Source organism: Haliaeetus albicilla, chromosome 2 (assembly GCF_947461875.1).
Source record: "Haliaeetus albicilla chromosome 2, bHalAlb1.1, whole genome shotgun sequence".
NCBI classification, from domain to species: domain Eukaryota; kingdom Metazoa; phylum Chordata; class Aves; order Accipitriformes; family Accipitridae; genus Haliaeetus; species Haliaeetus albicilla.
The window spans coordinates 73,331,271-73,343,615 of record NC_091484.1 but is presented as its reverse complement, the minus strand read 5'-3'; the positions used below and the strand labels follow the sequence as shown (position 1 = coordinate 73,343,615).

Below are 12,345 nucleotides of genomic sequence, written 5' to 3'. Positions count from 1 at the left end.
CCCCCTCCCTCCTTCTGCTTTTGTATTCCATCGTCCACATCAACAATTAGTGGAAGTGCCTGGCTGTGCCTGTTCACATTGTTCCCAGACTTTTCTCTCCCCCAGTGAGCTCTGAAGACCATGCATTATTTGACATGACATGACTTGGAGGCCTTCTACAGCAACGGCTGTATGCAGGGAAGCAGACAGAGACAAGGAAGAAAGTCAGTCCTAGTTACAACTATCTGGGACAGTAGGACTCAAATTAATATGCATTAATCTCTTAGCACAATACCCCAGGTGACTGGACATTAAATTACTTAGTCTTGTAAACCAAAAAAACCCAAACCCCACCAGAAATAAAAACAGCCTAAAGGTCAAGATGCAAAGTCAGCTCGTTGTTCTATTTGTTTTGTGACATTAAAACACAGGATATGAAATCGAAAAGAATCTTAGTACAGCTAGAAACTAAATCCAGATGTTTTAACATCAGGCAGAAGCATATTCATAATGTGGGGTTTTTCTGAAATAATTAAATATCTATTGCATTTTCCATCACAGTTCATTTCTCTGCAACATGAGCAATTTGCCAGCTTGTACATACACACTGAATTTATTCAGTTTATATTAAACAGCTGCATGCAGGGCACCTTCCCTTCACACACATAGGCTCTGCACTTGTGTCCTTACATGTTTTTTAAATTAACCTACTCAAGTGCACAGAACATTCAAGACCATAAAACATAATCAAAGGTACCTACTGCTCTCTGGAAATGAACTCTTAGAAATATCTTCTCTGAAAATGGATGTTTCCTTTGAGTGTCTACTCAATATTTCCTCTCATTTTGCTGCTAAAGTCCGCAGAAATTAGATTTTACCGTTCCTCCAAGAAGTGATCACCAGACATATGTCCCCAGATGTTCAGCCTGTGTGTTCCAACTCTCATCTATTAAAGTGCATATACTGATCACTGCCATTGGTATTACCAGCCTTTGCTTTTACATGTGTGCCTCTTTCTCAGTTACTTCAACTCAAATACAGTAAAAGCTAAAAGCTTGTTTTACAACTGATATGCATAGAGAAATTTCAAAGACTCGGTTGGTTACCCCCTCAGCTTCTCACAACCTGAGGAGCTCCCCTGTGTCGTCCTGTCTTCCTCCAGTGACCTCAAGAAGCGGCAGCCCACAAAGCAATATTGACACTGACTTGCAGAACTCCAAATACCTTTAAACCCAAATACCTCTGCTTCATAAACATGCTGACAAAAAGTACATGTAGATTATGGCAGTGAAATATATTTCTCCTCTAAAAACATTTATATTGGAAAGTAATTTGAAATAACTATCCACAGTGAGTCTAAACACATTAAATGCCTACAGTAGTTAGCAAAACTAGGTAAAAAAATACATAAATAGGTAAAAAAACTAGGTAAAAAATACATAAATAAAAAATCTTCTCAAATTTTAAATGATTGCAGCTTTTTCTCAAATTACATTGAAAAGTTGAAGGGAACAGAAAAGGAATTTCTTTCTGAAGTCTTTATCATATGTAATACTTGGTCACTGTCAGTCAAATATAAGGTCGTACATAGACTTTATCATGTGTCACAATGGATTGCACTGCACTAAGTATCAGTATTAGTTTCAGTCTTTATCATCAAGAGAACAGCTGCTATTTATCTCTTCCCATATTACTTCCTAGTATTACTTTCAATCTCTGTTCTATAAAAAACAAGCTTCTGACTTGGGGTTTTGGGGTGGTTTTTTTTCCATTTTAGGTATCAGGTGCAAGAGAATGTTATTGGGAGTGGAAAATTAGGAAAATCAGTTTCTGTTTTGTAATACAGGTGTAAATAGCAGAGGGGGAAGAATGGCATCTTGAAAGCTTGAAAGATGTAAAGCTCGATTTTCAAATGTATTTAAGGACATCCTAATGCAAGTGGACTAGTAGCATTTTCAAATACTGCAAAGGAACCTAAATTATTTTGAAAATCCCATCTCTTTTTCCTCAAGGATTAATCTTGTGAATGGCATTTCAAGTAAACTTGAGTCATCTGTTCTTGGATTTTTGGATCTCAGATTATAGACAGATGGACATCAAAAGTCAATGAATTACCAAGGCTTACCAAGTTACCACTCACTTGTTTTATCTGACAATGTACACCATGAAAATAAAGCATGTTGGCTAACTAAGAAGGCATTGTAAGACAACATGTTTTATTCAGCATTGTGGTGGGATAGGAGGATACACATAGTCTGTTAATAAAGCCAACTGGTGAACAGCAGCTTGCTTTGCATTGTTAACTATTGGTTGAGGTCTACCAGGACAGCTGCTGAATACTGGGTGAAAAACATTTTTTTCTTACTAAGTAATGGAGACTAGCCCACTATTGTACATGGTTAAGTAAGGCATGTTTCCTCTTTTACTGACTTCAGTGTTTCAGCTGAAAATCAGAAGAGTTCATTTAACAGCAACTTTTGCATGCCAACTGATGATGCCTCCACAGGTCTGCCACAGTGAAAGGAGCCAGAACTCTAAGTACACAATACAGAAAAAAAGGTATTGAAGTAATTGCAGTTTTTGAACTACTGGTATTACTTTATAAAGAAAAATGCTGGCATGTACCCTCCTGCATCTGCATAGCTTAGAGCGCGTACAGTCATTCTCAAAAACATAAAAAATATAAGGAAAATGTATAATTAATCATCACCCAACTAAAAGAAGTCTATTAAATTAGTATTTACCTTTAACATCAACTAGCTAAATAAAAGGGCAAAGAGAACAGCTGAATAACATCTTCTACCTCCCATTCATTTCAGGCTATAAATCTTATGTTTATGAATAATGTTGGCTCAACTTTTCAGATGGCAGAAGCTCTCCATTTTCCCCATAAAAATGTAAAGTTGGTCTAGTATTAGTGGAGGGAATATCCAAGAAGAACAGTGTTGAGACCATGCTGGAATTCTCTTTCCTGCACTAGCTGGCAGCAGTATTGGGGAAAGCCCAGCTCCAGCAACTGGAAAGACAAGTCAGTGGAGTACAGAATGCAGACAGGATGCCTGCAAACTCTTTGGAGGGTGCTGTAGGTTGAAGGTGGCTGGTCAAGTGCTGTTTCGAATGTCCCAAACCTCATGTGCTTAAGTTTATAGATGACTGCTAAATGGCTGCAGATGCCAGATGCCTTGTTTCAAGAGCTCTACAACTGATGTGCCACCAGCTATTCAGAAAAAAAAAGACTAACGTTTCACAACTTTCAACAACCACATGAACCACATGGAGGGTGTGATAAGTAAGCACACTCATTGAAGTACCACCTTTGATGCTGGAATTTAATATAGTCTCCTCTGATTTATCTAATAACCTCAACCCTTGGTCTTCCTGATCAGACTGCCAAGAGTCCTAACAGTGTTATTTTAGGACACAGCATGACTGTCTGTAGACATTAGACTGGAATCCTTTCACTTCACAGGTATTTTCAAAACGCAAACGGAAAAATGTTTTCCATCACTGCTGACTTAGGCTGAGCTTGTACATGGATCCTTATGGGACAAATAAGATAGGAAGAAGGTTGGGCTTATGGTTAAGATAAATGAACTAGGTCTCAAGACTTCATGAGTCCAACTGTCACACTCCTGTACAACATGAAGCAAGTTGCTTAAACTCTAACCATCTACTTGAGCATCAGTACTGCAGGTACAACATCGTTTCCTCTCACCTGCCTCCAGTCTGTAACACCTATGAAGGCTTTAAATTCTTCAGAGAGTTTGTCTTTACTAACATAGGTATCCTTATGCATGGGTAGACATCTAGTTCAACAGCGTTCAGTCACGGATGGAAAGAACATCCTATAAGACGTTTCACTGTTTCAATGTGGCTCACTGATACTTTAAAAGTTTCTTCTTTGTGGACCTCAAACTTCAGCCCTTCAGCAATGCAAAGCTTACATCAAGGACTCTCCTCTGCCCAATCTCAGGCAGTATAGCAGATAGAGATTCAGACAGCTAGGTGATGATTTACTGTTCTTAACCCTGAACTGTCTTTCCTCATGCCTCTTGGTTTAGATCACACTTCCAACACAGATGCCATGATTAATACTCAGTCACAGCAAATTCCCCTCTAATTAATTTATGCAAAAGGAATGACAACACATGATGAAAACCACATTCCAGAAGATGCAATGCTCTACTGAGAAGCTGGCAAACTCCCATATGTATTGTGATAACACTGACTAAGCACCTTTTAAAATCTCTTCCTCACTGTCCCTTTCTTCCACAAGCCTTGTTGGGACTACCGTGCCTCCAGTTTCAACTCCCATCTCAGAGCATGCTTCTCCCAGAAGTCTCTACACTACATGGCCAAATCCAATTCAATCCCCAGATGTGGGGACAAGATCCAACCAACTGTGGAGTTAATTTCAGTATGCCTGTGTAGTGGCTGAACAATATTTAGTTTCAAGGAGCTTTCACTTGCCCAAATGCATTCCTTCAGAGCAATGAAGTTGTGCAGTCTCCATCCTTGGAGATACTCAGAATCTGATGGGACACAGTCCCGAGCAACCTGGTCTAGCTGACCGCAGGGTCAGCAGGAGGACTGGACTAGACAATCTCCAGAGGCCTCTTCCAACCTCAACTATTTCATGATTCTATAAATACACTTGTTAGCAGTTACACCTTTTAAAGGCCATATCACCAAAAGCAAGACAATACAGGCTTAGCAAACATATTACATGCACAACTATTTAAAGGCATAGAACAGTCCTGAATCTGTGGAAACTTGTCAAAGACTATGGCTAGGTAGCAAAAATAGAGTCATCGTGATACAATTCAGGATTCTGTGCATAATTCCAGGTGTCTTTCTCGATTTCCATGTGGAGTCCATTCAAAATAAGTGGCATGCAGGTAACAATCCATTTCTTCCACTAGGCAGGCTATAGGCAATGCTAATGGCACCTGTTTAGTCCATCACATTCTTACAACTATACCTTTTCTATGGAGAGCTTGTCTTCATTGAAATGTTTCTTCATGATTGGATTCAAATTTTACCCCTAATCTAGCTCACCAAGCATTGATTTCTCTAATTCCATGGAAAACAAGTTTCCAAACTTTTCTAAAGGAATCAACAGGCACATAGCTTCCACAAAACAGATCTGAACATCAGTCATTCACAAAATACCATGAATAAGTCTACAACTGAGCAGGAAAATCCTGCATTTCATAGTGCTGTAAGCCAGCACTCTGATCACTTAGATAGCTTTTCTTTCTTCAGCTTGCAGAAGCAGACTATTTTCTTATCTTCATTGTTCCAGCAGCATTACTGACGTGAAAAGATGACTGAAAATCACACAATGCCTGGTGTAAATAAATGATGATAAAGGCTTCATACCATGGCAGATAATGCTTCTAATGCACACACTTCCTCCTAATGAAACTCCAGATCTATGAATGTGTTCTCCAGCAGCTTAAAAAAGGCATATAGCTCTATCACCCTGGTTGCAAAAACAGATTAAGTCTTCAGCTTATGACATAGGTACTGTTTTTGGAGCAGAAGGTCACAGGGACCCTTTGCAATAATGACCATAAGGTCTGAACAATCACGGAGTGTGATATAAATGACAACCATGAAACACATACTGCAATGCATTTGCTATGCATCCCACTAAGTCACGCTTACATAATGTAATTTACTGTCATGCTAAATTATATGAAAATTTAAAGGACACTGTATACTATTCTATGAATCCTCAGTGTTGAAACCTGAAGTACCATGTTGTGTTTTGATTCTCTACCATGTAAATAAATGCTTTCACGCTTTAACAATTTCATATGTAGTTATATGCAAGCAATTTAAGAGAGACAGTATTACAGAAGCAAACACTAAACTGAAGCATTATATTCCAGTTTCTACAACTACCTAAAGAATAAACACAAAAATGATTCTGCAGCAGAAATTGTCATACGCATCACTGTTTCAACTCACTGCTAGTACTAGAAATAGTTTAGTAGTAGCACAGCACTATATCACCAAACCATCAATAATACATTTATTGATAGCATCTTACATTCATGTGTATACCTAAGTTCTCCTTTCTAGGAGAAAAAACATACTCCATTCAAGATACATTCAAGCTGCTTTTTGTCTTTGAAGACATGCATAACTCTCCCTATTTGTTAGGCCATAACACTTTCTCCAGTGTGTCTACAGCACAAGCAATAGTAGCAAATTGAGACAGCAGTCCTCTGCAACCAGATCAGGCCCTGGAAGCAGGCTAATTGTCAAAGCCTGATGATCAGTCTAGGGCAACGTAGCCCACAAAGGGGCTATTTCTATGCCAGACAGACATATTCTGTGGCATCTCTTGTCTGCTACTGATGTCTTCCTTGATGCTTCATTTCTTTTGTAACCAACTCTGCTCTTTCATTATTCCCTATGCACGGGATGTCTTTTGATATAAATTCAGCTCTTTTTCAAAGGGATGAGAATTATACATGGTATTTCACTCAACATGAATGTCCACAGTTTGGTCTACAAACAGCCATGCTGACACAGTTTTGGTTCCTTTCTACTCCCATTAGCCTGCCAAGCCAGCACACAGACACACCAACCTACTGCCATGACTGTCCATACATCATCAACAAAATGATTGTTGAATCCTGTCTTCAAGGTCAAATTCTGCTTTTGGTCACATCTGAGCAGCTCCCTTGAATGCAATGTAGTGCCCAGGTGAAATTGGGCATAAGTTGAATGTTGCAGATGTGTGAACAGGGACTGGAACCTCCCAGGTGGAGATCACTACGTTCTGCTTCACTCCTGATCCCCCTAGGAGCATGACATTTTCTTCTGTTTTAGTAATTCCCAATATAAGCATGGTGTGAGTAACACTCCCTGAGACCAAAAGTCTCACCATCCACCTTTCTGTGAGGTTCCTTCCACATTCATGACTTATTCCTCTAAGGAAATTAATATTTTTCTGAGCCCACATTCTTCACAGGCTCACAAGTATAAATAAAGGAGATTGGATGAGACCATTTAGGAGCAGAATTTCCTACCAGAAAAAGTGATGTTTTAAAGAAGCAGTACTTTTCAATAACCTCATGATCAGTTTGTGTTATGCTTTAAAAGCAAAAAGACTAAGAAATTCCTTAATTACAGAGGCAGCTATTATGACTACAAACATAAATACTTTCTTTTTTCCTTCAGGTAGATTCAAAGTGCAAGCTCAACACTCCTGAGCAAATACCACTTGCCCTTCAGATCCTTAATAGATCAGCCCTTTAGGAAGGAATCCAAATTTAAACTTCAAGGCCACAGAGGCTCAGAACAACTCAGAGTCTGCCCTATGAGAGCAAGTGGCAGGACAGTTGCAGATTTAATTTTAGGGAAACATTTCTCTCTCCTCTGTCTCACTCTCCCCCCACCTCCTTTTCCCAAGAAAACTTTTTTTTTTTTTTTCATTCCTAGATCACATTGGAAGCTGATTCCCTCACCTCCTCTGAAAGAACTGACCAGCTTAATCCTCCTCTGCAGCTTCCTAAAGTGATCCCTACACTGAAGTGCTATTCTCATCAGCCCACCCAGCAATTACCGGGAGACAAGCACCCTGCAAAAAAACTGTGACAGAACAAAATCATTTCACAGTGATTTATTAGGCATGCAGCCATTAATGACTGCAAGTGTGGAAAGCAAGATGGAGGGGCAGAGCCTGAGCCAACACTAGCTGTCAGAACATCATTGTCATCTATCGGGTTAGAAATATTGAAGCCATCTGATGTTTCAGCCTGGCATCCCAATGTAACAACAGGCCTGGAAACAGCAATAAATTTGCACATTGAGGAGACTGTTCAAAATCATAGAGGTTGATAAAGAAATGGGAGAAAGTGTGCAGAGATGTTTGTTTGTGTGACATTGAAAATAAAGGATCATAATCTCCAAGAGCATCTAGTGCACCAACTCTGCTGTCAGGGCTGAAGTACCAGAGGCAACAGACACTTCACTGAACTGAAAGATGTTTTTATATTCATTTGCAGATGTTATTTTTGTCCTTACTGTGAAAAAATCTCTTTGTTCATTTGAATAAAAAGTCATCTTGTGATGTATTTGGGAAAAATCCAAGGAAGTGCCAAGGTTCTGTAATTTCCACCTGCTGGGAGCACCAGGTGCTTGGCACTTGCCACGGTGAAGCTCTTGAGACAGGGTCTGCCCTCAGTTGCACTAGTGTAAATACAACATAACTTTGCTGGCACTGACTGAATTATCCCAGATGAAATTCAAAGTAAGCAAGAGCAGAATCTCTCCTTTTCTTTCCAGCAACATGGGATTACAATGGTAATGTTAACATTAGAACAGATCAATTTTGCAAAATGACAAAAGAACATACTGATCTCACTGCTGTGAGCTCCTACTCAGCAGACAATTGCGTCCCATCTTAGAAAAGACTTTTTGAAATGTTCAAAGCAATGTGTAAGCATTAACTTTTAATGGCTTAAAAAGGAATTTTATAATGCTAATGTCTTCATATTACGGATGTGATGCATCTAGAGAGCAAAGGTTTCTATTCATATCAGTAGCAGCTTTCAAAGGTATTTGGACCAGAAATTTCCATTTAGGCATCTCTAATTTCAAGAGTTCAGAATGTGCTGCTGGTAAAGACAGAGGGTGATATATATGACCTCTACTTTACAAAGGCTACTGCAGTTATATTATGGTCCATCGAAATTACTAGTTGGTTAGTCAGTTGTGTATTTGCAAGGAAAACAACAAACAAACAAAACAAAAAGTTGCTCAATTGGTGCAACAATTTAGCAAGTAATTCCCTGCCATGCTAACAGAATACAGTTGCCCCCACTTTACACCTGGCTACTTAACACCAAGTTGAGAGCAGATAGGAAACCCAACTGGCAGGAACTTAGTGGTCTACCACTATTCCCAGAAGTGGCCAGGGTTGGGCATCACCCACTTGTGCTGAAGGAGAATGAGCACAGAAAGAAGGTGAAAATAGAGTGTTTCCAGAATTTTTGTATCATGTCTTGTTCTCGCTTGAGAAATATGTACCTGAGAAATGCCCTGGAGTGCTGCAAGACACAAAACTAGCTTTCTTAAATTGATACATCTTTTTTCCACTGTCACAGGCAAACCCCAAAAAATAAAAATATGTGGGAGAGGGAAGAAAAGCATACAACTTTCTTTTCAGACATGCCTATTATTCCACAATCCTCTAACCTAATTGTAGGGTATTTTGCACTATTCACCTTTTTTTTTTTTTTTTCACAATATTTGTCATTACTTTTTCAGTCAGCATTTCTACATGACTAATAAATATGTTTCAGGATAGCCTGCACCACAGCAGTACCTTTCTGTCCCACTGCTTTCTCTTTCAGAATTGACTCCTCTCTCCTCTCCTACTCAGACCTTGTTAGTCCTTCTCTTGTTCCTAATTTGAAGATCTCAATGAGCAAGAATTACATGTCTCAGCAATAAACATGATCTCACAGCAACACAAAGAAGAGGATGAACAAAATAAAAATTACTGTCTGGTGAAAGCTCACTTGACAACTACAGCTACACTGACAGGCGCCACTGAAATAATAGGAACGATGCTTCAAAACAACAGCCAAGAAAACGTTATGAAAGAGAAAAAAAAACAGTCTAAATGGATCTTTTCAAATGCAGATTCCACTGTCAAATGAGGAGAATGAGAAAAATGTTCTTTCTTATAGCACAGTCATATTTAAACTCTGCCAGATAACAGAAAACCACCAAAAATGTGGGTACAGCCTGAAAGATCCTGAGCCCAATAGTCCATTTCAGGAATGCTACAATGATGCGGAATGCTACAATGATGCAGAATGGAACAGAAGGATCATATTTTGGGGCTGGAGAGGAGGGATGGAAGGTGTTATCCTACTACCAAATCTTGAATTGCTTCCAACTGGGTGAACAATAAAACTCATGTTGACTTCAGAGCAATATCAGGCATTTGCAGGCTTGTATCTGAATAACTACCACTACCTAGGTGACAAGCTGCATAGCAAAGAAGCCAAGAGATTAATGAACATGAAAAATTATGGCCCACTACTAATGATGGTCCATCCAAGACAGAACTAAGGCAACAGTCATGAAGAAAGGTTGTCTACAAGCTTAGGAAAATTAGGAAAAAGCATTAGTCTTCCTCTGTCAATATTGCTTAAGTGTGAACAAGTTTCTTAGGCACTTTTTCCACCGTAGCTTCACAAACATAAAACAGGGAAAATTGCTGTAAGTACTGGTGTGGTCAGAGTTATCTGGTGGTCGGAAGGTATTTCAAAAGCACCAGATGAATCCTACAAAATCCTGCAGCAACTGCAGCATCTCCCAAACTACCTATGGCTCTTCAGCAGGCAGAAAATGCAGCTTCTTGGAGCAGAGGTGGAGATCCAGCTGCACAGAAGTTCCTGGCTAGACTGAGTCAGAGGTGGGGGGGCTATGGAAAGAGATGACATACTCAGTGCAGCGAGCAGGATGGAAAGGAACGACGTGCACAGGGTGAGTGGCGCTTTGGTGTGGTACATGTTATCTTTTTGGTATTTTACATCCCTATTGTGAAGTCCTACTGGTAACACGGCAAAGATTATTGCCTAAAAACTCCAGTCACAAATGCATATGCAACACCCATGTTAGCAGAAACAGACCCTTTTCTCCTAGTACTGAATGCACTCAGAGTTCCAGAAGTTTGGCTTAAGCTCTTGGGCTTGCATTCCTCTCCAGAGAAAAATGAAATCTGCAGAAGAGACATGTATTTCTCCTCCATTTTATTCCACACACTCAAGACACCTAATAAATTTGCTTTGACTTCTTATTCTTCCCTAAAACAAAGGAAAAACTTAGAACCAGAAATATCTTTTTGCTCCTTGGCGAACTGGCAGACACACGTGTAGGACTGTTTCCCACTTTTATATAATGAGATTTAAAAAAAAAAAAAAAAAAAAAAAAAAGCCAAAACAGATTGCACAGGAAAAGATACAGGGACTCTGCCATTTCTTGCCAGAAGCACTAAAACCAAAAGCATATCGGGACTGAGAATAAAAAACTAAATGGTTATGTAGATAACAAGAACATCCTAATAGTAAAGAAAAACAGTAATCAAAGTTTTGAAAGGCATGTAAACTCTTGAAGAAAGAGCCAGCCAGCCTTTTAGTACTCACTGGGAATAGAGAGAAACTTTTGGTCTGAGGTTATTCTGTATCTATATACTAGAGTTTCTTGCATGTTTCTTTATAGTGTGGATATACAAAACAAAACAGAGTCGGTGAACAGACTGCATGGCTCGCTAGTCTGCTCCACCACAGCAATACAACTGTCCCTGCTCTTTCAGCAATAAACAGACTGCTTGTGTCGAAACCTGAGAGAGCTCTGGGCTTCCCAGCCCTGGGAAATTCAAATGTGGACTCGTTTTGAGAGAGGGAAGAGTCAGATTAAACACTGATTCAGCCACAAGGCACGGACAGTTCCCAGAGCCAAACCCGGGGATGTTGAGACCAGCATTTGGGGGGGAACAGACCTTTTGCTAAACCGTACTGTGAGTCTGTGGGTGAACTGGATGAGACATACTGAACAAAACCCACAGCCCAGGGCAGGGAAGCAGTGGTGCAGCCGGAGTTATCCTCGCTCCTCCGTGCCACAGACACTGCACCCTGAGCTCCCAGCACTGCATGGGGGCAGAGACCAGAGGACCCCACCATGCTCCAACCCACCCCAGATGTGGAGGACTTGCCTGTTGCACAGGCTGCACTCCCCAGCCCAGCATCCCCCAAACTCCACACCTCAGCAGCAGGAAACACCTCTCCCTGCCTTTTGCTGCTCTACATGTCAGAGAAAAACATGCTCCAGCGCCCAAGCCACGCCAGCTGCTGAAGGGGAGGAAGAGCCAGGAGCCACTTACGGGGATGTGCACTCGCAACATGAGTTTCTTCTGGCTGGAGGTTTTCCTGCTGCTGCTGCTGCTGGAGGCATCTTTCTTCTTGTCCATGGCAGTGCTTCCCATCCCCTCACCCAGGCGTGGTGCTGGGCAATGGATCTGGAGAGGGAAGCTCCTTTTCCACCTCTCCCCACCGTCCCACCGGCCGCAGTTACTCCAGGCTCCTTATTTTCTTTTTTCTTTTCTTTTTTTTTTTTTAATGGCCTTAGGAAATTGAGGGGGGGGGGGGGGGCAGGGGGGGAGGATAGGAGAAGCAGAGGGAAGGGGAGGAGTTTCTCCAGCTCCGGCCTTTAATCCCAGCAGCGAGGTGTCAGGGGAGACCTTCTCAAGAGCATGAGATGCCCTTACAAACGCTGCTTGCCTTCTCACTCTTCCGCCCTTTCAAAAATATCCGGAGCATCCTGGGGGGGTGAGAA

The 12,345-nt window shown here is 40.7% G+C and overlaps 1 protein-coding gene across 1 annotated transcript in view; it reads right to left on the bottom strand.

The window, feature by feature from the left end:
* The window catches only part of PRKAG2 (protein kinase AMP-activated non-catalytic subunit gamma 2), a 225,368-nt gene extending 213,247 nt beyond the window's left edge, over positions 1 to 12,121 (bottom strand). The window contains exon 1 of the mRNA XM_069778231.1: positions 11,894 to 12,121. Within this exon, the coding sequence (XP_069634332.1) occupies positions 11,894 to 11,995 (102 nt within the window). The 5' untranslated portion in view covers positions 11,996 to 12,121. The remainder of the gene's footprint in view (positions 1 to 11,893) is intronic.
* Between the last annotated feature and the right edge of the window lie 224 nt (positions 12,122 to 12,345).